A 25,595-nucleotide genomic window follows, 5' to 3' on the forward strand; every position below is an offset into this window, starting at 1 on the left:
GAAGTTTCAGATGCTGAAAGTGGTGCTCATTTCCATAGATTATATTGAACAGGGGAACTGAACTTTTTGTTCCACTCAACTCTAACTTCCTTAACATCAAAGGCAGAGCTTTCCAAAAAGTATTGGTAAACTAGACTTATTGTTTTGCCTTAGAATCATAGAATCATAGAATAAAAGAGTTGGAAGAGACCGCAAGGGCCATCTAGTCCAACCCCCTGCCATGCAGGAAATCCAAATCAAATCATCCCCAACAGATGGCCATCCAGCCTCTGCTTGAAGACCTCCAAGGAAGGAGACTCCACTACACTCCATTGAGGGAGTGTGTTCCACTGTCGGACATGTCAGGGATTTGAAGGGTTAAAACACAGCACACAGGGAAATGCTTGTGTGTTTGGCCATGAGCATTCAGCAGAGCGGCAAGGTTGATCAGCACAGCTGAAGCTCATTGGCTCAAGGACACTTCAATGCCCAAGAGCACGTAGCCATGGATGATGAAACCATGGCCTGTTACAGACAGCCAAAATAAAGCTGCTTTGAGTCACAGTGGAGGTATGGTGTTTCAATGATGCAAGAGTCCAGAAGCCACACCAAAGCCATGCTCCAGTCCTTAGGGCTGGAGCGTGGCTTTGGGGCGATTTCTGGACTCTTAGGACGCATGCATCATTGAAACACCATACCTCCACTGTGACTCGAAGCAGCTTTATTTTGGCTGTCTGTAACAGGCCCATGTGTCTAAATTGCACAGGAGACACATGACATGGTTACACACCTGAACTCACTGGGTTTGAGAGACCACATGGTCTGGAGACTATATAAGCCCAGGGGTTGCAAGGGTGTGGTGTGGGTTTGTAGAAGGAGTTGGATTGGTGTGGTTTGGAGTTTTAGAGATCTGGTTTTGTATAATAGCACTGTGAATAAAGAGCACTTTGGGAGACTTAGTTTCTCTGGTGGTTTATCAGAAGAAGCTATATCATCGGTTTGCTGTGTGTCCCCGGAGGTTCCTGCATTGCTGCAGTTCCTGGAAGACATCCAGTTGCTGTCATCCCAATTAATAAATAATAAATAATAAATAAAATCTTTATTTATATCCCGCCCTTCCAGAAAGATCAGGGCGGCTTACAATATAACAAAACGACAAATACAGATTAAAAACAACAAGGTCAATAAAAAATAACAATAAAAAGCCCCATTAGCCCGTCCTCATGGCCACGGAAGAGGAGGGAGGCCCGCAGGATGTTAGTCGGGGAATGCCTGCTTAAATAGGAAGGTCTTAAGATCCTTCCTAAATTGGACTTTGGAGCCACGCTTCTCCTTCTGGAAATTTGCCAGCTCTGCTACAAGAGTCTGATTTAACCCCAGGACTCGTGTGAGTTGCTGACAGTGGTTGTTGGACCTGACAGGACAGCCCTTACTGTCAGGAAGTTCCACCTAATGTTGAGGTGGAATCTCTTTTCCTGAAGCTTGCATCCATTGTTCCGGGTCCTAGTCTCTGGGCCAAGTGAAAACAAATCAGCTCCCTCCTCAGTATGGCACCCCTTCAAGTATTTAAACAGGGCTGTCATATCACCTCTTAACCTTCTTTTCTCCAGGCTAAACAAGCATGGTTTCCAGACCCTTCACCATTTTAGTTGCCCTCCTTTGGACACTCTCCAGTTTCTCAATGTCCTTTTTGAATTCTAATTGAACTGGATTGAATTGAATTCAGCAATGGACACAATATTCCAGGTGGGGACCAGAGCAGAATACAGTGGCACTCTCACTTCTCTTGATCTAGACACTATACTTTTATTGATGCAGCCTAAAATTGCATTGGCCTTTTTTAGCTGCCGCATCGCACTGTTGACTCATGTTCAACTTGTGGTCTACTTGGACTCCTAGATCCCTTTCACACAGACCAGCAACATCTTGGACTGCCTGAAGGACGAGACTTCTCCCTCCTTTAACTGTATTTTGCATTGTATTACGATTTTACTGTACACCGCTATGATCATCGCGGAATAGCGGTCTATAAATAAAACATATTATTATTATTATTATTATTATTATTATTATTAAGTGATAGGATCATTAGGTGGAAGTGACCATGTTCTCCTCGAGTTTGTTATACAATGGAAAGGAGAAGCCAGGCATAGGAGAGCGGATTTCAGTAAAGTTAGAGAAGTATTGAGGGTGATCCCGTGGTCAGAAATACTAAAAGATAAGGGGTTCAAGATGGATGGGAGCTTCTCAAAAGGGAGATTCTGAAGGCACAATTTCAAACAGTTCCAGTGAGGAAGAAACATGGGAGATGTCTCAGGAAACCAGGATGGATGACTAAGGAACTTTCAACTGAGCTAAGATTAAAAAGGGACATGTATAAGAAATGGAAAAAGGGGGAAATCACGAAAAAGGAATTCAAAGAAATAGCAGGCATTTGTAGGGGTAAAGTCAGAAAAGCTAAAGCACAGCCAAGGAGAAGCCAGGCATAGTCAGACAAGCATTCAAAATTTTAGGAAATCTGATTTTAGTAAACTTAGAGAAATACTGGGAGTGATCCCATGGTCAGGAATACTAAGAGAGAAGGGAGTTCAAAACTGTCCCCTCCTCATGGTTGAAGCATTGGTCTACAGCCCTGGAGACCAGGGTTCGAATCCCTGCTTGCCCTTGAAACCCCCCCTAGATGACCTTGGGCAAGCCACACTTTCTCAGCCTCAAGGGGAAGGAAATGTCAAACCACCTCTGAACAAACCTTTCCAAGAAAACCCTGGCATTGGTTCACTTCAGGGTCACCATAAGTTGGAAACAACGTGAAAGCACACAACAACAACATGCCACCAGGGAGGCTTTTATAGGGTGTGTATGTTCTGTTCACGTTTCTTTAACCTTTGCATTTTTAATACAATTTTATACTCTTTTAACGTGATCTTTTAATTGTTTTTTAATTTGTATTGCTATTTTTTAAAAATCATTTTTTTCTGTGAGCCGCCTTGGGTGCCTTTCTGGGAGATACATTGCCTATAAATAAAATGAAAATATTAAAAATATTAATTAATTGAGGTGTGTCTGTATATCTGTATGATGCACACACAAGCCAATATTTTTGCAAAGTCAAACTGATTTTGCACAGTTTTGCTTTTCACAAATAAAGAACGTGCAAAATAACACTTTTACTTTGTAAAAATATTGGATTGTGTCTGCATTCCACAGACATAGTTGTTGTTATTGTATTTATTTATATCCTGCCCTTTCCTTAAAGCTGGGACTCAGGGCAACTTGCAATACTAAAACCAGTATAATTAAAATCATACAAAAATGAAATATTAAAATAGAATTACAGTCGTCCCTCCAACTGCCATTCGCGGTTTCGATTATTTGCGAATGGCAAGCCTGCAGGACAACTCCTCCCTCCTCCCTTATCTTACTGAGGCAAGGCCTCAGATGGCACGGCCTTCTTTGTTCCGGCGCAGCCTTGCCTTGGCTGAGGCAAGGCCTTCCTTAGGCCAGAGCGGCCTTCTTCTGGCTGGAGTGGCCTTTGGCTGTGCCAGCCAGAAGAAGACCGCGCCAACCAAGGCGACCTTCTTCCGGCCAGCACAGCCTATTTCCCAGCCGGCGCGGCCTTTCCTCGTCAGGAGCAAAGTGGCACCAGCTGGCTAAAGGCCTCTTGGTCAGAAGAAGGCCACTCTGACCTAAGGAAGGCCTTGCCTCGGCTGGTGCAGCCATTTTCCCAGCCGGCATGGTCCTGCTCCGGCCAAGGCAAGGCCGCGCCAGCCGGAGGAAGACTGTGCTGGCCGAGGCCTTGCCTCTGTAAGGGAAGGAGGGAGGGAGGACTTGAGACTTCGCAAATACTCAAGTTCCCATTGTCCCCAATGGCAGCACACCATTGGGGACGATGGGCCTTGAACATCCACAAAATTTCAAATTCGTTGGGGTCCCTGGAACAGATCCCTCACGAATTCGGAGGGATGACTGTAAATTATTACAATATTAAAACAAATTACATCTTAAAAGAATAAAATACAGTTAAAAAGATTTTTAAAAATGTGGAAAACACTTTAAAGCAGTTAATATACCACAGTTAATATATTTTATTAATAGTATAGTAATAATAAAAGTTTGAGGGTTTTTTTTTTACATTGTTGTGAACTACTCAGTTCTTTCCTACTAACAGAGCAGCACTTTCTGGAGAGAGAATTAATTACTGTTTTGAAAATTAACCTGAGCATTGAGTTTTATAAAGTGGCATAAAAACTGGGTTTATTGTGACGCAGGTGTTTAAGAGAGGAAAAATCCAACTAATGCTCTTTCAAGTAAGAGAAACTCTTCAGGGAAATTGCAAGGTGCCAGAGAGCGCAGGTGTGTGAGAGTCTGCCACCGCGAAAACAACACTTAGGATCTTTAGAGATTTGGCGAATTGAAAGAGATTATCAATTAGATATTTGCAGCAGCTCTGAGCTGATGTGAGGAAAGATTAATCTGCTAAGAGAGAAACAAATAAGACAATATGTTAGAGAGATCTTGCAGCACCTTTGAGACTAACTGAAAGAAAGAAATTGGCAGCATCAGCTTTCGTAGACTTCAGTCAGCTCCCTCCGATGCATTTGGGGGAGTGGAGCCTAATTGCAGGACTAAAGGTCATCCGACACAGGGAGCGTTTCCTGAAACTGGCAGGTGGATTTGCCCCTGGGACGCAGAGGGAAAATGAGGTCATTCGAGAAAGAAACGCAAATGCAAAAATGCCCCGACAAAAGATGTTGAACTGAATGTGTCACTTTTTGCAATCAGTTAATCAATCGGTCATTCAACCTGCTGGGAGAAATCATCCGCAGACATGGAGTAGGGTGTTACCAGTATGCTGATGACACCCAAATATATTTCTCCATGTCTCAGTCATCGGCAACGACAACAGATGGCCTTTCTCCCCTCAGTCAGTATCTTGACGCAGTAATGGACTGGATGAGGGGGAAAAAGCTCAAGTTGAATCCAGACAAAACAAAATAGGGCTCCCTAAACCAGGCATCTGGGTGCAACCTCCAGCCCTAGAGGGGTTCACGCTCACATTCTGGGGGTGCTTCTTGATCCGTCACTTCACATGAGAAATCAGGTGAATGCAGCAATGGTCAAGAGTGTCTGTTATCAGCTTCGGCTGATACACCAGCTGCACCCATTCCTAGAACCGGGTGACCTCAAAACATGCACTGGTAACCTCAAGACTTGACTTTTGCAATGCAGTCTAAATGGGGCTACCCTTGTGCCTAGTCTCAAAGCTGCAACTGGTACAGAATATGGCAGCCAGGCTGATTAATGGAACATCTAGGAGCGACCATATTACACCAATATTAAAGTCACTCCAATATTAAAGGCACAGTACAAGGTGTTGATAATCACCTTTAAAGCCCTACATGGCTTGGGCCCAACTTGCCTAAGGGATCGCCTGCTTCCATATAATCCGCCCCGTACTCTCAGGTCCTCTGGGAGGAACTTATTGCAGCCTATAAAGACTAGGCTGGCTGCAACCTCCCTGAGGACCTTTTCTGCAACCGCTCCCACTCTATGGAATGGTCTGCTGGATGGGATCCGTCAAATTATAGAATCATAGAATTATAGAATCATAGAGTTGGAAGAGACCCCAAGGGCCATCCAGTCCAACCCCATTCTGCCATGCAGGAACTCTCAGTCAAAGCATCCCTGTGATGTCCTGCCAGGACTGATTGAAACTTTCCCCTGCATTTTCTTTCACATCGGTTCAGGCCATAGTATGTTTAGTGTAGGAAAGTTCATTGTATTAGTTTGTGGGAGGAGCTGTAGGATCCCATGCATTATTTCCAGGCTTGGTTTGCCCTTTCCCAGCATGCTCTGCTGTAGCTGGAAGCCTTTAGTTTGGGAGCAGTCTTTGCTGTGAGCAGGCAGAGAGCTGTCTTTTTGGTGGCAAACAGGCCCAGACAGCCGGAAAGGGCATTTCTTACACTTTAGCCATTTTAGTTACCAATTTAGCCAAATAAGTTACCAAGTTAGCCATTTTAGTTACTATCAGCAAGAAAATAGAGGAATTCAGGAGCTGAAAGACCCTGCACCAGCTCCATTGAGTGAGGAGAGCAAACTAACATCAGACCCAGAAAGATGACAACCTGAAGATTGCTGCAACTGTAAAGTACCTTTTGTTTAGAGCTGGGGAGGAGAAAACTCTTTATTTTGTCCTTTAAATTAAATTCCCCCCTTTTGAGCTTTACATTCAGCTTCAGAGCCTTTTTTGGGTAAAGAGTTTGATCTCACCAGGGTACCGGCGTTGCACACCCAAACCTGCCACCGCCTTTAGTTGGGTGTGTCTTCACAATCCCCGACAGATGGGCATCTGCTTAAAGACCTCCAAGGAAGGAGACTCCACTGCACTCCGAAGAAGGAGTGTGTTCCACTGTCTAACAGCCCTTACTGTCAGAAAGTTCTTCCCATTTATTATTATTATTATTTATTAACCTTTATTTATAAAGCGCTGTAAATTTACACAGCGCTGTACATACAATCTTTTAGTTAGACGGTTCCCTGCCCTCAGGCTTACAATCTAAAAGACACGAAACAAAAGGAGAAGGGAGTGGTGGTGGGGAATGGGATCAGGTCCAGCAGTTCTTCTCCACCTCTGAGGCCTGGACCAAGGCAGATGGACTGGAGGAAGGGCTTGGCTTCTTAATGGACGCTTAAAAGGAGGCTTCCTGGGTCAGAGAGGGGCTCGCCTCTGGGAACGCTTCTCTAAACAATATAGTCTTTATATTTTTCCTAATGTTGATCTGGAATTTCTTTTCCTGTAGCTTGCATGTAAAGTAATATTGTGTTGCAATGCATACAATATATTGCATGCAAGGTAATCCTACAGGATTTGCCTTGCATTGATGCGACTTTGCTTAGCATGCAATGCAGTGCAGGATTTGCCTTTGCATGCAATGATATTGCCATGCATGCACTGCAACGCAGGTTTGCCTTGTATGCTGTGTGATATTGCCTTGTGTGCATTGAAATGCAGGATTATTATTATTATTATTATTATTATTAATTTTGCATGAACCAAAGTTTGCATTTATTTGAACCCTCAGAAAGCAAAGGTGTCACTCTCTCAGCCACCAGTGAAACATACTTTGCTTTTTGGAATATATCCAAAGGGAAACTCAACCTGTATATCTTTACATTTTGTTAGTTTGTGTGGTCTGTGGGGGTATTGTCTTTTATGTTTGCAGACTGGATGTGGTTTTTCTTTTCTTTTATAGAATCATAGAGTTGGAAGAGACAACAAGGGCCATCCAGTCCAACCCCCTGCCATGCAGTTGGGAGATATAGTTTCACCCTATATCTTCTTTTACATTATTAAAGTTTATATATTACTTTAAAAGTTATACAGAATATGTGCATATGTGATATATATAATAGATAGATAGATTTGCATTAATTTGTCTTTATCTTTGGCATTGTTTTATCTCTTTACTGCACACTAAATTACATACTGAAATGCAGATACACAACGATTTTGTTATTTATTTATTTATTTATTTGTACCCTGTTTTCCCCCAAACAATTGGGACTCTAAGGGAACCTTATCAAAGGCCTTACTGAAATCAAGATATACTAGTAGTATATAGGGGTAGCTCCTGTCAAAAAGTGATTTATGACCCCTAAGCCCCGCCCCTTGAATGATTTATGACCCTTAAGCCCCGCCCCTGACCATGCCCCCTAGAATGATTTATGACCCTTTAGCCACGCCCCTGACCACACCCCCTAGAATGATTTATGACCCTTTGGCCCCGCCTTTGGCCCCTCCCTCAAGAATGATGGATGACCTGTCAAACTGATGGGCGTGTCCTTACCCCGGAAATGCTAGGGCGGGACATCCGGACCATGTGACAGACCCAATCCATGGGGGCGTGGTTCGACCCCTCCCCCCTGACCTCCCAGGGGTTCCCATTAGCCCCTTGAGGGGCACGTGATCCTCCTGTAAGACCCCACCTCACCACGCCCTGACCAATGGTTTGGTCCCTACGAGAATCACGTGGTCTGCGCCAGCCAATAGAAGACGGGCAGCAGAGATCTCTAGGCCGTATCGAGAAGCTGCCATTCTATGCATGCCCAGACACGTTCTGCGAAGGCAGCATGGAGGTACCGAGCACCCCACAGCGTTTGGCTAGACCTTCTACAGCCAGGAGAATCAAAACCACAATGATAACATCCTGGCCCAACTACCGCGGGCCTGTGGGCTTTAGTGACCCTCCCGTACCCTTGAATATTCGTCCTAAAAAGGAACCGAAAGAGCCTGAAAAGACACCCAACATTATGGATTTCATTGACGATTCCTCAGAACTCGAGTGTGATTGCGGTTGCAATTTAAAATCCATTCTCCAGAAGAAGGAGAAGAAGGAAGTTCCTGACACTCCACAGAGCCCTGACGAACCGGATGGCGCAGTACTTTCAAAACCTGCCGCTCAGATGGAAGAGGCCGTGGAAGCGGGAGATCGCAACCCACCACAGCCCTCACATGTGGAAGAATCTATGGATGAAAGCGTGGATTCCGGCTACCACAGCGTAATGGTAAGTTGATAACATCTAAATACTACTACTGCTAATAATAAATGTTAGTAGTTTGGTTATCATTTGGGAGAGGAATGTATTGTTTTCCAAAAGAATAAATTGCTTCTTATTTCTCTTTATTCTCTTAGGATGAAGACCTACAGGCAGATGGTGCTGAGATCCAAGTTGGAAAGAGTCTACAGCCCCTAAATCTTTCCCCCATCCCTGAGATGTAGATATGTTTCTAATTTTTCCACCAATAAAATGTTGTCTGTATTACATGTGTGTGTTCATACATACTTACATGAGAGTTGAAAATGGGAGGGCATGACAAAATTCTGGGTGATATATATTATTCTCCAGGAAAAACTGGGAGCTTTGGGGGTGTGAACGCCCTACTTCAGGAAGCCAAAATACAGAGCAAAAATCTTAAAAGAGAGGAGGTGTCCCGATGGCTTTCTGGCCAAGATGCCTATACGCTACACAGACCTGCCAAAATACATTTTAAAAGAAACAAGACGGTTGTGTCTAATGTGGATTCTCAATGGCAGGCTGATCTAGTTGATATGCAACAGTTGTCTAAGTATAACAGAGGCTACAAGTACATTTTAACAGTAATAGATATCCTGTCTAAATTTGCCTGGGCTTTGGCTTTAAAGGACAAAACTGGTAAAGAAGTGGCCGGTGCTTTTAACACTATTTTTAGCCAAAGCGGAAGAAAGCCTCTCAAATTACAAACGGATCGGGGCCGTGAATTTCTAAACAAAGCTGTGAGTAGCCAATTGAAACATCATGGGATTCACCATTTTGTCACCAATAATGAAGTCAAAGCAGGGGTTGTGGAACGGTTTAATAGAACTTTAAAAACAAAAATGTGGAGGTATTTCACAGCTAAAAATACCTTCACCTATATTGACGTGCTTCCCTTGTTTCTAAAAAGTTATAACCAGAGTTTTCACCGAACAATCAAAGCAAGACCCGCAGACGTCAATGATTCTAATGCTCTAGCCGTGTGGAAAACAGTATATGGGGCCCCTATCAAAACAGAAAAGGAGCATCCACTCCTTAGAAAAGGGGACCATGTGAGGATTTCTAAAAGCAAGAGTATATTTGCCAAAGGATATGAACAGAATTTCACCACAGAAGTATTTATTATTGACCAGGTCATCCTAACTGCAAAGAGGCCTGTGTACCTGCTGAAAGATTATCTTGGGGAGCCTGTCATTGGAAGCTTTTACCCTGAAGAATTACAAAAGGTGAATGTGAAAGAGGATCAAGCATACAGGATTGAAAAAATACTAGACACTAAAGGCCGGGGTAGGAGAAAACAATACCTAGTGAAATGGTTAGGCTGGCCTAGCAAATTCAACAGTTGGGTGCTTGCTTCTGAAGTTGGTGAACCTGTGTAGAGGCGGTGGGAAAATGGGAGAGAACGGTTTTTATATCTTACTCCCTAGTAACAGCAGCGCAGCCATTTTCCCACAGAACACAATTCCAATCTTTACTGTCTCTTTAGCAAGAGCCCTGGAACTTCCTGGGGAGTGGGAAGTAGGGCTCGCCGAGATACAGTACCCACACAATTGGAATAATATCATTACTAATACACCTTTTGAAATTGCAAATGAGGAAAAGAACTGGATCTTCATACTGCAACGGGGGTACTATTCTAGCATCCCTGAACTGCTGGAAATCATGAATGATATGATAAAATCAGACCCTGACCCCCCTAAAGTGCATCTGCACTATGACCGTGTGACCGGAAAGGTTAGGTTTAAAACAGTTGGGCCATACACAATCCAGGCTGGAGGGAGACTAGCTCACATGTTAGGATTGGTTCCCACCCGTCATGCCAAAATTCCTCCTTTCAAAGCAGACATCACGGCGGGTTTCAACACCCTATATGTTTATACCGATATAGTGGAGCATCAGATAGTGGGAGACTTCTATGTCCCGCTGTTGCGCTGCGTGCCTGTACGGGGACAGAGCGACGAATGTGTCAATATTGTGTATGACAAGCCTCATTACATCCCTGTAAGTAAGCACCACATTGACACCATCACCATTGAGATAAAGTCGGACCAGAACAAAAAAGTGCCATTTCGCTCGGGTAAGGTGCTTGTGAAACTACATTTCCGGCCCAGGAGAATACTGAAGCTTTAAAGATGGTATTTGTGAAAACATATGGTGACCCTGCCCTTTATAGAGATTATTACAGGGTCCAAGCTGGAAATGGTCTTCCAGGGTACCATGGAACCCCTGTAATGTACGGATCTGGGCTTGGTGGGATTTTCAGAAGCCTTTTCAGAAAAGCAGGTCCACTTTTGAAAAGAGGCCTGAACATGATGAAACCCCACGTTAAAACAGCCATGCAGAATATTGCTACAGATGTGGTCGGTGAAGTTACCCAGGCGGTTATGAATAAAATGAAACCCACAACTCCACAAGAAGGCTCAGGCCTGATGTATATTCAAAGAAGGCATCGTCAAAAAAGAAAAGCATCACGGGTGAGGTTAACAGGCCCTCCCCGAGCCCTTAAAAGAAAACGTGTAAGCAGAAAGAAAACACAGAAGCGGAGAGCTGTAAGGAAGAGGAGTCGGCCTCGCACACCGTCTAAGAGAGATATATTTTAAACTAACACCATGGCTTTTATCCACAGCGGATCTGAAGAATGCACAAAATCTGAATTAGACCTGTTTACTATTGGACCTACACAGACAAGTATTGAGAAAAGTTTGTATATTGAGGTGCCCCCTTTGACGGCTCTGACAGAATCTGCACCGCTAGATTTTTTCATTGCAGGAAATGGTGAAGATTATATGGATCTCAATAATACGCTCTTATATCTAACCTGTAAGATTAATAAGGATGATAATACAAACATTCCTCAAGATGCTGAAGTTGGATTGGTGAACTATCCTATAGCCTCCATTTTTAGTCAGCTGGATGTGGTTTTGGGTGATAGGCTGATCAGCCAGAGCAATAACTGTTATCCTTACCGTGCTTTCATAGAGTCTGTGCTGAACTACAGTGAAGACACTCTAGCCACCCAATTCTCTACAGGGTTGTTCTATAAAGATGTCGCTGGAGAGCATGAATCGGCAGATCCGGAGGGGAATAATCATGGCTTTATTGAAAGAGCAAACCTGACACGTGGAAGCAGAAAACTAGATCTTCTGGGACATCTCCACACAGACCTATTTTTTCAGGAGAAACTGCTTCTAAATGGGGTGGATGTAAAAATCAAACTCACACGCAACAAAGATCCTTTCTGCTTAATGACCGACGATGCAGACAGCAATTACAAACTGCAAATTTTATCAGCGTCCCTTTTTGTCAAGAAGGTGAGAGTGTCACCGGGAGTACGGCTAGGTCATGCAGAAGCTCTGCTGACATGCAATGCCAAATACCCTGTGGACCGTGTAAGCATGAAAGTGTTTAGCATCCCGAGAGGCAGTCGCGTCACCAACCAGGAGAATCTCTTTTTGGGTCAACTACCCAAGCAGGTGATTATAGGCATGGTCGATAATGACGCCTTCAGTGGAGTTTACAACAAGAACCCCTTTAACTTTAAGCATTATGACATCAATTTTGCTGCGCTGTATTTGGATGGAGAGCAGAACCCTACAAAGCCGTTTCAACCCAATTTTGAAGATGGAAACTGTGTCAGGGAATACATGAGTTTGGTGCAGACAGCAGGCAAGCATATGAAAGACCGGTCTCTTTTAATCAACCGTGACGAATATGCAAGAGGTTACACGCTTTTTGCATTTGACCTTACCCCAGACCAAGAAGGCGGAGATCATTATTCGTTGATCAAAACCGGGAACCTGAGGGCTGAATTCCGGTTCGCCAGACCTCTGCCTACTACTGTGAATATGATCGTATATGGTGTTTTTGACAATGTCATAGAGATAAATCACAGGAGAAATGTCTTGTATGATTATATGTAACATGGACAGCGTGCAATTAACCCGCATCCTTTCTTCAAATCCTTATACTCGAAAGCCGTTCTATGGAGTCTTCCCGTGTGACATGCTCCCTAGAGAGAAGCTGATACAAAGACCTGTCTGTCTAGTCATCAACACTCACCCCCACAATCTCCCTGGAGAACACTGGTTGGCTATCTACTTAACAGAAGAAAATACCGGTGAATTTTTTGACTCCTACGGACACCCTCCCGACCACCCGCTCTTTCCTAAAACCATCATTAAATTTTTAAGAAAAAATACCAGTAAAACAAGGTTTCAACCCAGGGCAGTGCAAGCCTCAGACTCTGTGGTGTGTGGTTACCACTGTGTGTTTTTTCTTCAGCACCGTTCTAAAGGCCTGAGTTTTAAAAATATTCAAGAATTATATTCTCACGATTTGCAAAGAAATGATGAAATGGTGGTTGAACATGTAAAAACAAAGAGGAACATGCCAAGGCTTGTCTCATACATGCCCAGACTTGTCCCAAACATGTTTCAACCAGCCCAAGGATGTATAACCTGCAACGCTTTTCATAAACGTTCTTGTCAATAAATGTATCCTCTAGGAAGGATTTTAAAGAATTTTTCTTGTGTGTGTGTGTGTTTTCTTTTAACTAAAATAAAAATATAGACTTAAGTGATATTTTTAACTTATTTATTTCTCTTTTTGAAAAACAACAGGAGAATCATAAATGGAGCCAACCTGTAGTACTAGATTGTCGCTGTTTTCTCAAAGCCCTGCGGGAGGTCTTGGGTGTGTGAAACCGCACCGGAGTGGCGTCGTTGGGGTTCTTTAGCTTGTCCAAAACTTCTCTGTTGGCATGGTGCCCAACCACAGACGTTGGGACATTGAGCTCTGCCATGGCCCTCATGAAAACAACCCAGCCTTTTGGGACATGTTTGGCTGGTAAAGCATGGGTCTGAGTGACCCCCTTGACTAAATCCAGCATATTGGACCCAGCTACAGGTTCCCCTTTATAGACAAAGGATCCTTTGTCATTCCATGAAGAAATACTCTTGTGTTGCTTCATTTTGGTTAACAACACCCTTCCTGCATTCTTGTATCTAGCAGGCAGGCTTTCCAGGATTTCTTGAAACAGGGGCTCAGAGGAGTTGGTCAACCCGTTTTCAGGGGGCTGTTGCATTTGAGGCAGAATTAGATTTATGTTTTCTTTCTCTGCTTCCTTCTGTCTGACATGAGTCAAATACCTTTGAAGCAAACTGTCATATTGTTTTGCTTTTTCATACTCTGTTAAGTCAGTCCTTTGAAGAATCCTCTGCATCTCAGCATCCAGGGTATATATGGCCTTAGTTCTGATATTTTCATCCTTAGGGGATGAGCCCTTTAACTGTTCTAGCTGATGGCTAGGGACCAAATACATCTTTTCTGCATATTCCATTACTGCCTAGTTAAAAGGCTGGTTATCAGGGGTACAGCAAAGCTTAACAGCGGACCAAGAAAACCCCCAGACTGCTTCACCAAGACTTTTTTCCTTCTCAGCGAGACTCGCTTGTTACCCAGGGTTTTAATAAGATGGCGCCTCTTTCTCAGTACACGCACCTGATGAGGAGATAAGGGAATGTTGCCTTTTAAAGCGTTCAGGGCTATTTCTGAGATGGCTGCAACCAGGTCATTTGAGGCTGTACATAAAAAAAGCTTTCCTCTGGGGTGGGGGCATCTTAATGAGCAGTTTTAAGAGAGCAAGGTTTCTTTTCACACGCCCGGACATGTTGACCCGAAGGGGGTGGTGGGAGCAATATGATGTGGGAATTAAAGCTGAAGCCTTTTGTAACCACTGGCACCTTTCTTCATGGTATACACTACAGGCCAGTCTGGAGGAAAAATGCCCGTTCGTAACCTGTAAGGTTCTGGGGTGTTAGTCTGCAAATCAATAATGAGGTAACCAAAGGGTTTGCTTGTTGCATCCGCAAAGGCTTCCATGAAGAATTTTGTGTTCCCTGGGTACATCTGACGAGCTAAAGTTGCAATTTGTAATTTATCCCTAGGGTTTTTAAACAGCACCATGTATTTTGCATTTAAGCTGATGGTCCGGAAGCTTTTTCCCTTGCAGAAAATATTTTGTGTGATGAAAAAAACACTCAGGTTCCTGTGATGAACGTGGACTGTAAAAAGTCTTTCAATATTTGAAGTATCACAAGACTGCATTAGATCGTCTATCACTAAGAACTTTATTTTTTTCAAGGGCAACAAATCTTCATTATCAAAGTTATCAGGCATACCCTCTACAAATTGAATAAAAGGATATTTACATAGCAGTTCTTGGTACAAAGGTTGCCAGCAGCTATAACACCACAAAATTTTCTCAGGTTGCACTGAAAACAGACTGTGAGCGTTATCCAACATCTTTTTTACAAATACAGTTTTTCCACAGTTGCTCGGTCCTGCTAGAATAGCTGAGAAGGGGTGTTGCCACCGCATAGACATATTCAATAACCGTAAGGGAGAGTCTTAAACCCTTCAGTAATCACTCTCTTGTCATAAACCACTCTTTGAGTTTTCTTTAGCTCTTTTGTGTGGATAGACCACTGACGTTTATTTCTAACAATCCCTTGTTGCTGCACCACTATTTCATGAGCACCTCCTTTCTCTCTGTCTGAGGTGTAGTCAAACACCAGGTCCTTCAGACTGTCAAAATTAATTTTTTCACAGTTAGTGACATTCAGTGTGATCCCTTTGACCTTCAAGCACGCTGTACCCCCCGAAAGCTTGTACCCGTAGGTTTTGGGTCCAGCTGATACATATTCTGTGATACGTTGATCTGGGGGGATTTCACTGGTGAGATCGCCCAGGTAATCCCCAAGAGGGGGGGACCATTCTCCCTCTCTACTCACAAAGATGACACTATCTGTATCATGGTACAGAACTCTCTCTTGAAGCTTATCTAACAAAGAATAAAGTTCAATTCTAGCATAAGCTGTTGTAAAACAGGCAATGAACTCATTCTTTCTACCTGCGGTTGTTATGCGGTCAGCAGAGTTTTTCCAGGACACACAAACAGCCTCTTCATCAATGAACTCAAACATCGAAACATTGTAAGCATCAGAAAATACAAGATTGAAGAATTCATCAGGATCCCTCACCACCTGTGTGTTAGTCAGGTTTGTTCTCTGGCCAAATTTTCCCCACAAGGAATTTAAAAACAATTTGGCAATCTGCCGCTTTGCAGGGTTAACAACAATTTCTTCCCTGCGCAAAAGGACCCCTTCTTTTTCCTCAAAATCAGCTATGTATTTATTTTTGTCTTCTTCAGTAACACACCAGTGGGGAAATCCTGATGCCTCCTGTTTCTGCCGAAGATGTAATTTAATATATTCTTCAAATAAACCCCCTGACCGGCGTTGAAAGTTCCACACTTCATAGATTTTCATCACCTTGTAACCCTTTTCTATAGCTACATTCAGCTCTGTAGTACACCAAGTTCCCAACAAACACCTTTCCTCATCTGTATGATTGCAGGGGTCCTGCTGGCGATGTTCTGCACAAGTTGCACACAGTACAAACATGAGCTTTCCACCGATTCTACTGGGCAAAACAGGAAAGAACAAACCACGAGGGGGCAGTATTTTAAGCTTGGCTAAGCCAAAATACTCTGAGAGCGGTTGAAAATTCTCATAAATGATTTGAGGGTGTCCAAGAGGATATACTTTAGTTTTGTTGACATAGGGGTACAGACTGGTAAAATCATAATACTTAATTTCCTCACCCTCTTTGGGCTTGTAGTACAGACAGATAGCGTTTGTACGACCACCAAAGAGAGCATCCCTGGCCTCTAAGGCAGGTGGAAATTCAGCTTCAGCAAGAAATTGCTTCAGCTGCTCATCTGTTTTTTGCTGGGCTGTCCACTGATGTTCCCAGATTGACCAGATCTCATACCCTCTGCTTTTCAGTTCAGCTGCCTTTTGCTGGGTAGCATTGTAAAGAAACTCAAATGTATTCCCCAGAAGGGAGTTCCAACCGTCTGGAGAATAACATAAAGGGCAACCATGCCAGTAACAGCCGTTAAATTCAAAGGCTGTCTCTTTATTATCTATGACAGCATAGCCATCAAGATAATAGTTGCCGACTTTGACTTCTCCACCCTTTCGGGCATGCTGAATCTGAATGTTCTCTTTGTGTTCAAGGTACGAAAGCCATTGGATTGCAGGGGTTGAGAATCGCTTGCAATAATTATGGTACTTATCAGGCTGGGGAATTGCAATCTGATCCTCCTCTAGAAAATTAAACTTGTACATTGCAAAACACACACTAGCCAGGGTCGGGTACTGTAAAGGGTCTATGGCTACCCATCCTTTCTCCCCTGTTTCTGTCTTCTTGTACACTTTTGTCAGATTAATGATCTCATGTCTATATTTGGTACAAGCTTGTGCCAGAATATTGACATCTTGCTGGCAATAAAAGGCCAGCTCTTTCTGCATGTCAAAGGTTTTTGTCTTGTTGTCTTCATACCATGCTAAAAAAGCCTCCTTTGCCCCAGGCATCATGGTTTCCACACCGTAATCCTCAGGTTTAGGCATAGGGCCAACATAATCCCAGTTTTCAGGGGTGTTGAAAAAATGAGGGAAATATCCCTTACATTCATCAAAGCCCAGGGCCTTTGGGAGCCGTGCTAGAGCCATGGGGAGGTGACTAAGTGAATCAATGAATTTTAGATCTACACCTTTCACTTTTACACTTATCAGTTTACCCCCTTGAGCAATAATATCAACATCCACCTTTTCTTTGACTAATTCTTGGAGGACAAAATAGGAATCATAAGCCTTTGAATTGTGGGCTATAAATGTGGTACCCCCAAATTTGCCATCAGTTATGAATGTCTTGATAAACTGAGACATGCAACCCTCCCCCTTAAATTCCCAGGTCTGTCCTGCAGGGCCCCACTCAGGCTGTAACACCTCATTTTCTTCATGCAGTTTTGCATGATTAGCTTTTCCTTTCTTACCATCCTTATTCTGCTTCTTTTTACTCATTCCCCCGTCATCCTTTAAACACTCCACAGTTTCTCCTTCAAAGGCTTTGGCAAAACAGTAATTAGGAACATGGACACCTGTACCCTGGTGGGTTTCAATATCGAAAAAAATATACTGGATTGATGTTTTTGGATATTTTATAGGGCGCATGTAGCACAGATGTTTAGTATCCTTTAGGATAGGACCCCAACAAAGTGTGCACAGCACCCCTCTACATTCGCTTTTATCATGGTCAAATGTGACATAACAGCCACACTTCTCACAAAAAGTTTTAGGGACACATCTGACTTTTTCTTCCAAGGCTAGTTTTCTATGCCTCCTTAAGCAGGCCCCGGATCTACAGTTCAACTTACACCTAAAACATCTTTCCATTTCATCTATTTTAGAAGCACAATCACGTTCTTTACACAATCTGCAATAGTAAAGGCATGAATGTTTGTGGGTAAATAAAGTATGGCATATGGAACAGAGGTTCCTTTTCCCAAAGAGACCTTTCACATTGACGACACCATAAAAATGATCTTCATGTAGCAAAACCGTGTATGCTTCTGGATATTGGATTTTCTGTGTCTTAAAAAGCCCCCAGCCCTTGTCAGAGTAAAGGGCAACATGGATGTTACACTTTAAATGCTCTTCAACAAATGAAATATCACTAAGGGATACTTTTTTCTGGTCAGACCATCCCAGCTCTTGGTGTAATTTAGCAGCGTCTCTCAGCATTTCTACATCTGTGGGAACCTGCTTAGCCATTACTGCCACAAGGCTTGCAGCAAAACATAAATTAGTGCCTAAGTTAGTAGGATCCACCAGATGCTGCTTCTTTTTTGCAATAATTGAACTGTAAGGTATAGAATCTATAGATCTGGAACGGCCCCCTCCTTGAGGAGCTCGCACAATAGTAATAACCAGTCGGAGTGTTCCCTGTGCACAGATGTCCATATTACTCTGCAGGAGGTTACTTATGTGAGATAAAAAATCCTCAGCATTCATAAGATCCCTGACTCTTTGCACTGAAAACAGAGGATTTGCTAAACCTGCATCTTGTAGTCTTAGTTGGATAAAATCCCCAGGCCCCGCTCTAAAAATTGCCCGATCCAGAACCTCTTGAATAGCCTGATGGACAGCAGCTACAGCCTCTGAATATGATCTGATATGTTCTAAATTGACAAATCTGAATTCTTCTGCAATATTGATAGCCTGATACCTCCTGTTAAACCATTCCCAACCTCTAACCCTTTCTGCAAAGACATGATTTTCTGGAGATGGGGGTGGTGGGGTAGGAGGGGCGGGGGGTGGAGGGGTGGGAGGTTCTGGGGGCAAGTCTGGAGACGGAGGCGGTGTTAGTAGATTTGGGTGTTCATCTTCGGGGTTATTTGGAGGCGGGGCTGGAGGGTGTGGCAGAGGATGAACTGGAGGGGGTGAGGGGGGTGGGGTCGGGGGAAAGGGTGCTGCTTCGGGGCTATTTGGTGGTGGGGGTGGAGGTGAGCGTGGGCGTGGAGGAGTGGGAGGGGCTGGAGGTGCCCCTACACCTTCAGAATGTTGTACAGCAGCCTGAGAAGCCCTATGTTTACGTTTTTTCTTTGCTCCCTTCCTAGATGTAACAAGTGTCTTTCTTGCCCTCTTTAATATTTTAATAGCTCTTTTTCTCCAATACATCCTTTCCTTGATAGACTTTTTTCTTTTTCTGCCCTTTTGACAATTAGAACTTCCCCCACCTACTTGAACATTTTCAAAGGGTGTGTCACCACAGACCACATAGTTACAGTATTTTTTAATGGCCTTCACAATAGCCTCCAGATCTGCAAGTGTACACTGTGAATTAGCTGCAAGCCTATTCAACGTGTCACGATGTATCCGCATTTGCTGTGCGGCTCTTTGTAAATGAATAAAACAGTCAGATATTGTCTTGTACTTGAAAGCAAATTCTTCAAGAAGATCCTCATCATGTTTTTGTCTCTTGGGAGGTCTGCTGTCAGGGTCTTCCCCCTTTTGAACTTTATTGTCTAAAGAAGAAGAAGAAAGGTATCAGTAAATAGGGTCCCCACTCCATTTGTAGCACACACTGTATTCAAACCTGGAAAGAGCAACCATTTAAATGGTGTTTTTCCCTCATTATATATTTTCCTGTAAAAGCAATATTGGGCATTTCAAGTACAGTAATAATGATTTTAAATGCACACACTCACCAGAAATCTTTCTTTTCTTTCCACTTGGTGTCAGAGTTTCAATGGAGTTCTTGTCCAGAATCTTTGAGCTGCCTGCTGAAAGAGCAAGGGAGATAAATAAATAATAATGCAATGAACTAGACCTTTCAGACACTATACATGTTATATCCTTAAACACACACACACCTGCATTCTTCAAATCACTCTCTTCACTTGGTGTCAAGAACTTGGGCTTAGAGATGCCTGCTGAAAAAGCATGGAAAATAAATAAATAAATAAATAAATAAATAATGCAATTACATAGACCTTTCAGAGACTATACATGTTAAACCCACACCCACCTGCATTCTTCAAAGCTCCCTGTTCACTTGCCATCAAGAACTTGGGCTTAGAGATGCCTGCTGAAAAAGCATGGAAAATAAATAAATAATAATAATATTATTGCAATGAACTAGACCGTTCAAACACTATACATATCATATTCTTAAACGCACATACTAACCAAAAGCCTTTCTTTGATTTTCAGCCCTCAAGGTCTTGTCCATAACTTCTGAAAGAGCTTGGAAAATAATAATAATTTTAACTAAACCTTTAGTAACTTCTTTATAATACACCTTAACCCTTTGCCTATAAAATATATAAATATAACTTACCGAAATCGGAATCATCACTGTCCACATATTGACAAGCCTTTTCTATGCCCATTCCTAATAGGAAAGGAGGGGTGCAGTTTAGCATCAGGCACATCTTGGAACCTCTGTAATTTTCCAAGGTTAACCCTAAAAGAAAACCTCTTTACCTGTTTGTTTAGATGATGCCATAGCGTTTGTTTCAAAATATATGTCTCAGAAGCTTTGAGATAAATCTGAAAAGTATATACAACATTTTTTTTTTTACCAACAGCAGTGCAAAGGAACAATGTAGTGTCCCACTCTATGTACAAGGATATGCTTGGGGCGTAACCTGGGGAAATGACGCACTCTTATCTTCAGGGTGACATGTTGAGACATGTTAGTACACATCCAGGGAGCATGCGCAGTGTCATTTTGTAAAAAAAAACAAAGAATGTGTGTCTCTCATAAAACCATTCCTTTGCAAAAGAAAAAAGAAAAACTCTTTGAATGCTTAATTTTAAAAGCAACCCTTAAATCAGAAAATAAATGAAAAGAAATATAAATATGCACAGAGTTAATAAAAGAACACATTTTATAAAACTTTTAACATACACACAGAATGCAAAAAACGACATTCAAATGGAGGAAGAGACAGTGTCACTCTGTCTAGGCACACACAGAGTGCTAGTTGAAGATTGTAAAGCTCAGAAAAACACACAGAATGCAAAAATATCCTTATACAAAATAACACTTAATTTAAATGAAATACATTGCACTTTAAAAGCAACTCTTAAATAAGCAGAGAGTAAAAGAAAATTATTTTTACACACACACAGATGAGGGGCCCTTAGATCAGAAGACAATGAATGAACACACCCTCACTATATTTTATTTTTCAAACTGTCTAATATTGAATGTGTAAGGGCAACATTTTCATTTCAATCAGCCTGGGCCATGTGGTTTAAAACCTTTAAATGAAATATTTAAATAAAATACATTGCACTTTAAAAGCATTCCTTAAATCAGAAAATAAATGAAAAGAAATATAAATATGCACAGAGTTAACGCATGAACACATTTTATAAAAACTTTGAACAAGAGCAAAGTTACACACACACACATAATAATGATGATACTTTTTTAAATCATAGCAGCACAGAAAGAGGCAAAATATCTTTACACAAAATGAAATACTTTGCATTTTGAAAATAGCTCTTAAACCTAGTCTCACACACACACACACACACACACACACAACAGGGCCTGTCTATATTTTAGAGTTACTGCCTGAACACATTTTATAAAACTTTTAATAAGAGCAACACAGAGAGATTAAAAGCCAAAGTTTACACTTTTAAACAGTTAGTCAAATAATCATAATGACACAAAACCTGTCTATGGTTTATTATTGTAAGACCCAGCAACCTCCACCAGAAATCCACAACAACAACTTGCTTGAAAGCAGTGAAGTTTAATGAAAATACAAGTGGATGTTACTAGACAAACTTTTCAGCAGAATCTAACAGCCAAGCCCCAAACACAATGTTAAAACCACTCAGCCCCCACCTAATTTTCCTGTGGGCAACTTTAACCCCACCTTCCTCCAGCTTCCCAGACCAGCTCAGCCTGTGAAACCCACCTGACCTTGGACGAGCCGCACAGATGTCTTCAGCTAATTAAACATAACACTCCATTCCCCAGCACTAGCTAGCCCCCCCCCCAAACGCATAGGCAGAACTACAACTAAAGCAATTGCTAAGCAAGATGAGCAGTAACTATAGTGAACGAGAACATTGATTACTGATTGCTTTGGAGTTCTGACAATTATTGATCTGACTAAATTGATAATGCAAGACATATTTTGTTTCATAAAAAATGTAGGGAGAATGAATGCTTGGAACAGTGTTATTTTAACAGCCGGGGGGGGGGGGGGGGGCTTTTGTGCCTCAGAATAAACCCATGTTTTAAACTTTGAAATTTTAACTTTAACAGAATATATATATATATATATATATATATATATATATATATATATATATGCGCACAGGGTTATTACAATAACACATTTTAGAAAAACTTTTAACAAGAGCAACACACGGGAAAGCAAAATTACACACACAATAATGATTTAAACAGAAAGGAGCAAGTTACACAGAGACAAAGAGACTTTGGCAAAGATGAGGGGAGGAAGGGTTCACTCCTTCACAACCCCCTCTGATAATAGAGACAGACTGTGCTTGTCAGAGAAGGATGCAAAACATGTTTTAAACAGAAAGGAAAAGAAACACACACACACACACACACACACACACACACACACACACACACAGAGAATCCAAAATCAGAGAAACAAGAAAAACACAGAAAGAGGCAAAATATCTTTACACAAAATGATATACATTGCATTTTGAAAATAGCTCTTAAACCTAGACACACACACATACACACACACACACACAACAGGGCCTGTCTATATTTTAGAGTTACTGCCTGAACACATTTTATAAAAACTTTTAATAAGAGCAACACAGAGAGAAAGAGAGAGACAGAGAAACAGAGACAGAGAGAGAGAGAGAGAGAGAAAGACAGAAATAAGAAAACATACTCACCCAATTTTCAGATGTCCTTAAAGTGGAGAAGCTTGCTGTGTTTTAAACCTGGAAAGAGCCTCTCTTTTTATAGGATTTTGGACTCTTTCTTTAGAAAAAATATCTCACAGGCCATATCAGTGTCTCCAAAATAACAAATAATATAGATCACATCATTTAATTAAGTCATGTTTTGCTTTGGAATAATTATCTTTTATACCTGATAGAAAAACAAGAAGTTAGACGCTCTATATCCTGGGTTCTCACGGTCATGAAATTATACACAAACACCATTTATCATGATTCTCCAAATGCAAGCATCCTTTTGCAAAAACATCATTTCATTAAGTCATGTTTTGCTTTGCAAAGCTATATATTCTACATGACAGAAAATAGGGTTCGGGACACTCAATCCTTGTGAGTGGCCTACCCTCCCATTCCTTCCCACCCCTTCTGACCCCAAACAGCATTTACTCAAAGGGTCTCTGGCCCTTCCAAACCTTATTTAGCTGAATACCTTCATAGACCCCTTATATAGAATATAGACATATCAAGAAATAGCAAAAGGTTTTTCCCCAAACAGGCTTTATTTGATAAATAACACAGCCTTCAGAACATTAGAAGGGATTACAAGGCGCTTGGTAGGAAGCTGAAAGGAATGGATGAACAGGTTGTCATCTCGTCTCTTCTGCCAGTTGAAGGGCATGGTCCAGAAAGGGAGACGAAAATAGTGGATGTGAACAACTGGCTCCGAAGATGGTGCCACCAAGATGGATTTGGATTCTTTGATCATGGGATGTGGTTCCATGAGGAGGGACTTCTTACAACAGACGGGTTGCATCTCACGCCAGTTGGAAGAAATGTTTTTGCCAACAGTCTCAAGAACTTGATCAGGAGAGCTTTAAACTCAGTTCCGAGGGGAAGGGAGACAATATTAAGGAAGGCGAAAGGGATGGCGAAAATAGTCAAACTGACATAGAGGAAACAAGGCAAACAGTGCAAGGACCCAGCAGTGGGAGGCAAAAAAACTTGCACAGGCAGCAAGTAAAAGGGACCCATGGTCTGCAATGTCTCTACACTAATGCACAGAGCATGGGAAATAAGCAAGATGAACTTGAACTCCTAGTACAACAAAGCAAATATGATATAATAGGCATCACTGAAACCTGGTGGGATGAGTCTCATGATTGGAATGTGGAAATAGAGGGGTATAACCTTTTTAAGAGAAATAGGCCAAACAGGAAAGGAGGAGGAATAGCACTATATGTCAGAGATATTTACACCAGTGAAGAGATCCTGGACATCAATCCTGGAAGCCAGGTGGAGAGCATCTGGATAAGAATCAAAGGGGAGGGAAACAACAAGGGTGTTACGGTGGGAGTCTACTACAGACCCCCAAGTCAGACGGAGGAATTGGATGATGCTTTTCTAGAACAGATGACCACACAGTCAGAAAGGAGAGATGTAGTAGTGATGGGCGACTTCAACTATCCTGATATTTGCTGGAAGTCAAACTCAGCAAAATCCTCAAGGTCTAGCAAATTCCTCACTTGCCTGGAAAACAATTTCATGGTCCAAAAGGTGGAAGAGGCAACAAGGGGGTCAGCTATTTTGGATCTGATCCTAACCAACAAGGATGACTTGGTTAATGGGGTGCAAGTGGTGGGATCCTTAGGTGGAAAGGAGAAGCCAGGCAGAGTCAGACACGCATCCTAGACTTTAGGAGAGCGAATTTCAGTAAGCTTAGAGAAGTATTGAGGGCGATTCCATGGTCAGAAATACTAAAAGATAAAGGAGTTCAGGACGGATGGGACTTTCTCAAAAGGGAGATACTGAAGGCACAATTTCAAACAGTTCCAGTGAGAAAGAAAAACGGGAGGTGTCTCAAGAAACCAGGATGGATGACTAAGGAACTTTCAACCGAGATGAGTTTGAAACGGAAGATGTATAAGAAATGGAAAAAAGGGGAAATCACGAAAAAGGAATTCAAAGAAATAGCAGGCATTTGTGGGGTAAAGTCAGAAAAGCTAAAGCGCAGAATGAACTCAGGCTTGCTAGAGAGGTTAAGAACAACAAAAAGGGCTTTTTTGGATATGTCCGCAGCAAGAGGAAGAAGAAGGAAACGGTAGGGCCACTGCGTGGAGAAGATGGCAAAATGCTAACAGGAGATAGAGAAAAGGCAGAATTACTCAACACCTTCTTTGCCTCAGTCTTCTCAGAAAAGTTGTCCCCATCTTCAAAAAGGCGGGGGGGGGGGGGAAGGGGATCCCAACAATTATCGTCCAGTTAGTCTGACATCAATCCCAGGAAAGATTCTGGAGCAGATCATTAAACAGAGAGTCTGTGAACATGAAAGGGACCTGCCACCGCCTTTAGTTGGGTGTGTCTTCACAACGGGGCTAACACTTGGGGCAAAGAAATGAAATGCCTGGATACAGGATGGAGGACACCTGGCTTGACAGCAGTCCATGTGAAAGGGATCTGGGAGACCTAGTAGGCCACAAGTTGAACATGAGTGTCAGAACCAGTGGACAGAGGGGCTGTTAATGGCCGGTCTGAAGAGCCCCTCGGTTCCCAATGGCCAGAATAACATTGTGATTGAAAAGAAAGACTTTCATTTCAGACATTAAGACAGAAGTTACCAGCTCAGGGAGGATCCCTTTCCCCTCCCATAGTATTAGAATACAGTCAATCCACCCCCGTTTTCCTGGCTGTTGCTGCCCAGCCTTTGATCCCGGTCAAAGCAAA

The 25,595-nt window shown here is 42.4% G+C and overlaps 1 protein-coding gene and 2 long non-coding RNA genes across 3 annotated transcripts; 1 reads left to right on the plus strand and 2 right to left on the minus strand.

The window, feature by feature from the left end:
- Positions 1–10,344: 10,344 nt before the first annotated feature.
- Positions 10,345–12,473, plus strand: LOC149278139 (uncharacterized protein F54H12.2-like). Its single transcript, XM_089502386.1, has 2 exons — positions 10,345–10,630; positions 11,533–12,473. The coding sequence occupies exons 1-2, from the start codon at positions 10,345–10,347 to the stop codon at positions 12,471–12,473; spliced, it is 1,227 nt and encodes a 408-aa protein (XP_089358512.1).
- Positions 12,474–19,164: 6,691 nt separating this feature from the next.
- LOC149278140 (uncharacterized) lies at positions 19,165–20,108 on the minus strand. Its single transcript, XR_016278783.1, has 4 exons — positions 19,987–20,108; positions 19,832–19,891; positions 19,667–19,741; positions 19,165–19,483 (listed from the first exon to the last, which is right to left on the minus strand). It is a non-coding gene; the product is annotated as an uncharacterized LOC149278140 (long non-coding RNA).
- Positions 20,109–20,147: 39 nt separating this feature from the next.
- Positions 20,148–20,482, minus strand: LOC149278141 (uncharacterized). Its single transcript, XR_016278786.1, has 3 exons — positions 20,445–20,482; positions 20,299–20,352; positions 20,148–20,204 (listed from the first exon to the last, which is right to left on the minus strand). It is a non-coding gene; the product is annotated as an uncharacterized LOC149278141 (long non-coding RNA).
- Between the last annotated feature and the right edge of the window lie 5,113 nt (positions 20,483–25,595).

This window comes from Sceloporus occidentalis, unplaced genomic scaffold (genome assembly GCF_023333645.1).
Source record: "Sceloporus occidentalis isolate IW3139 unplaced genomic scaffold, rSceOcc1.0.p SCAF_201, whole genome shotgun sequence".
Lineage (NCBI taxonomy): Eukaryota > Metazoa > Chordata > Lepidosauria > Squamata > Phrynosomatidae > Sceloporus > Sceloporus occidentalis.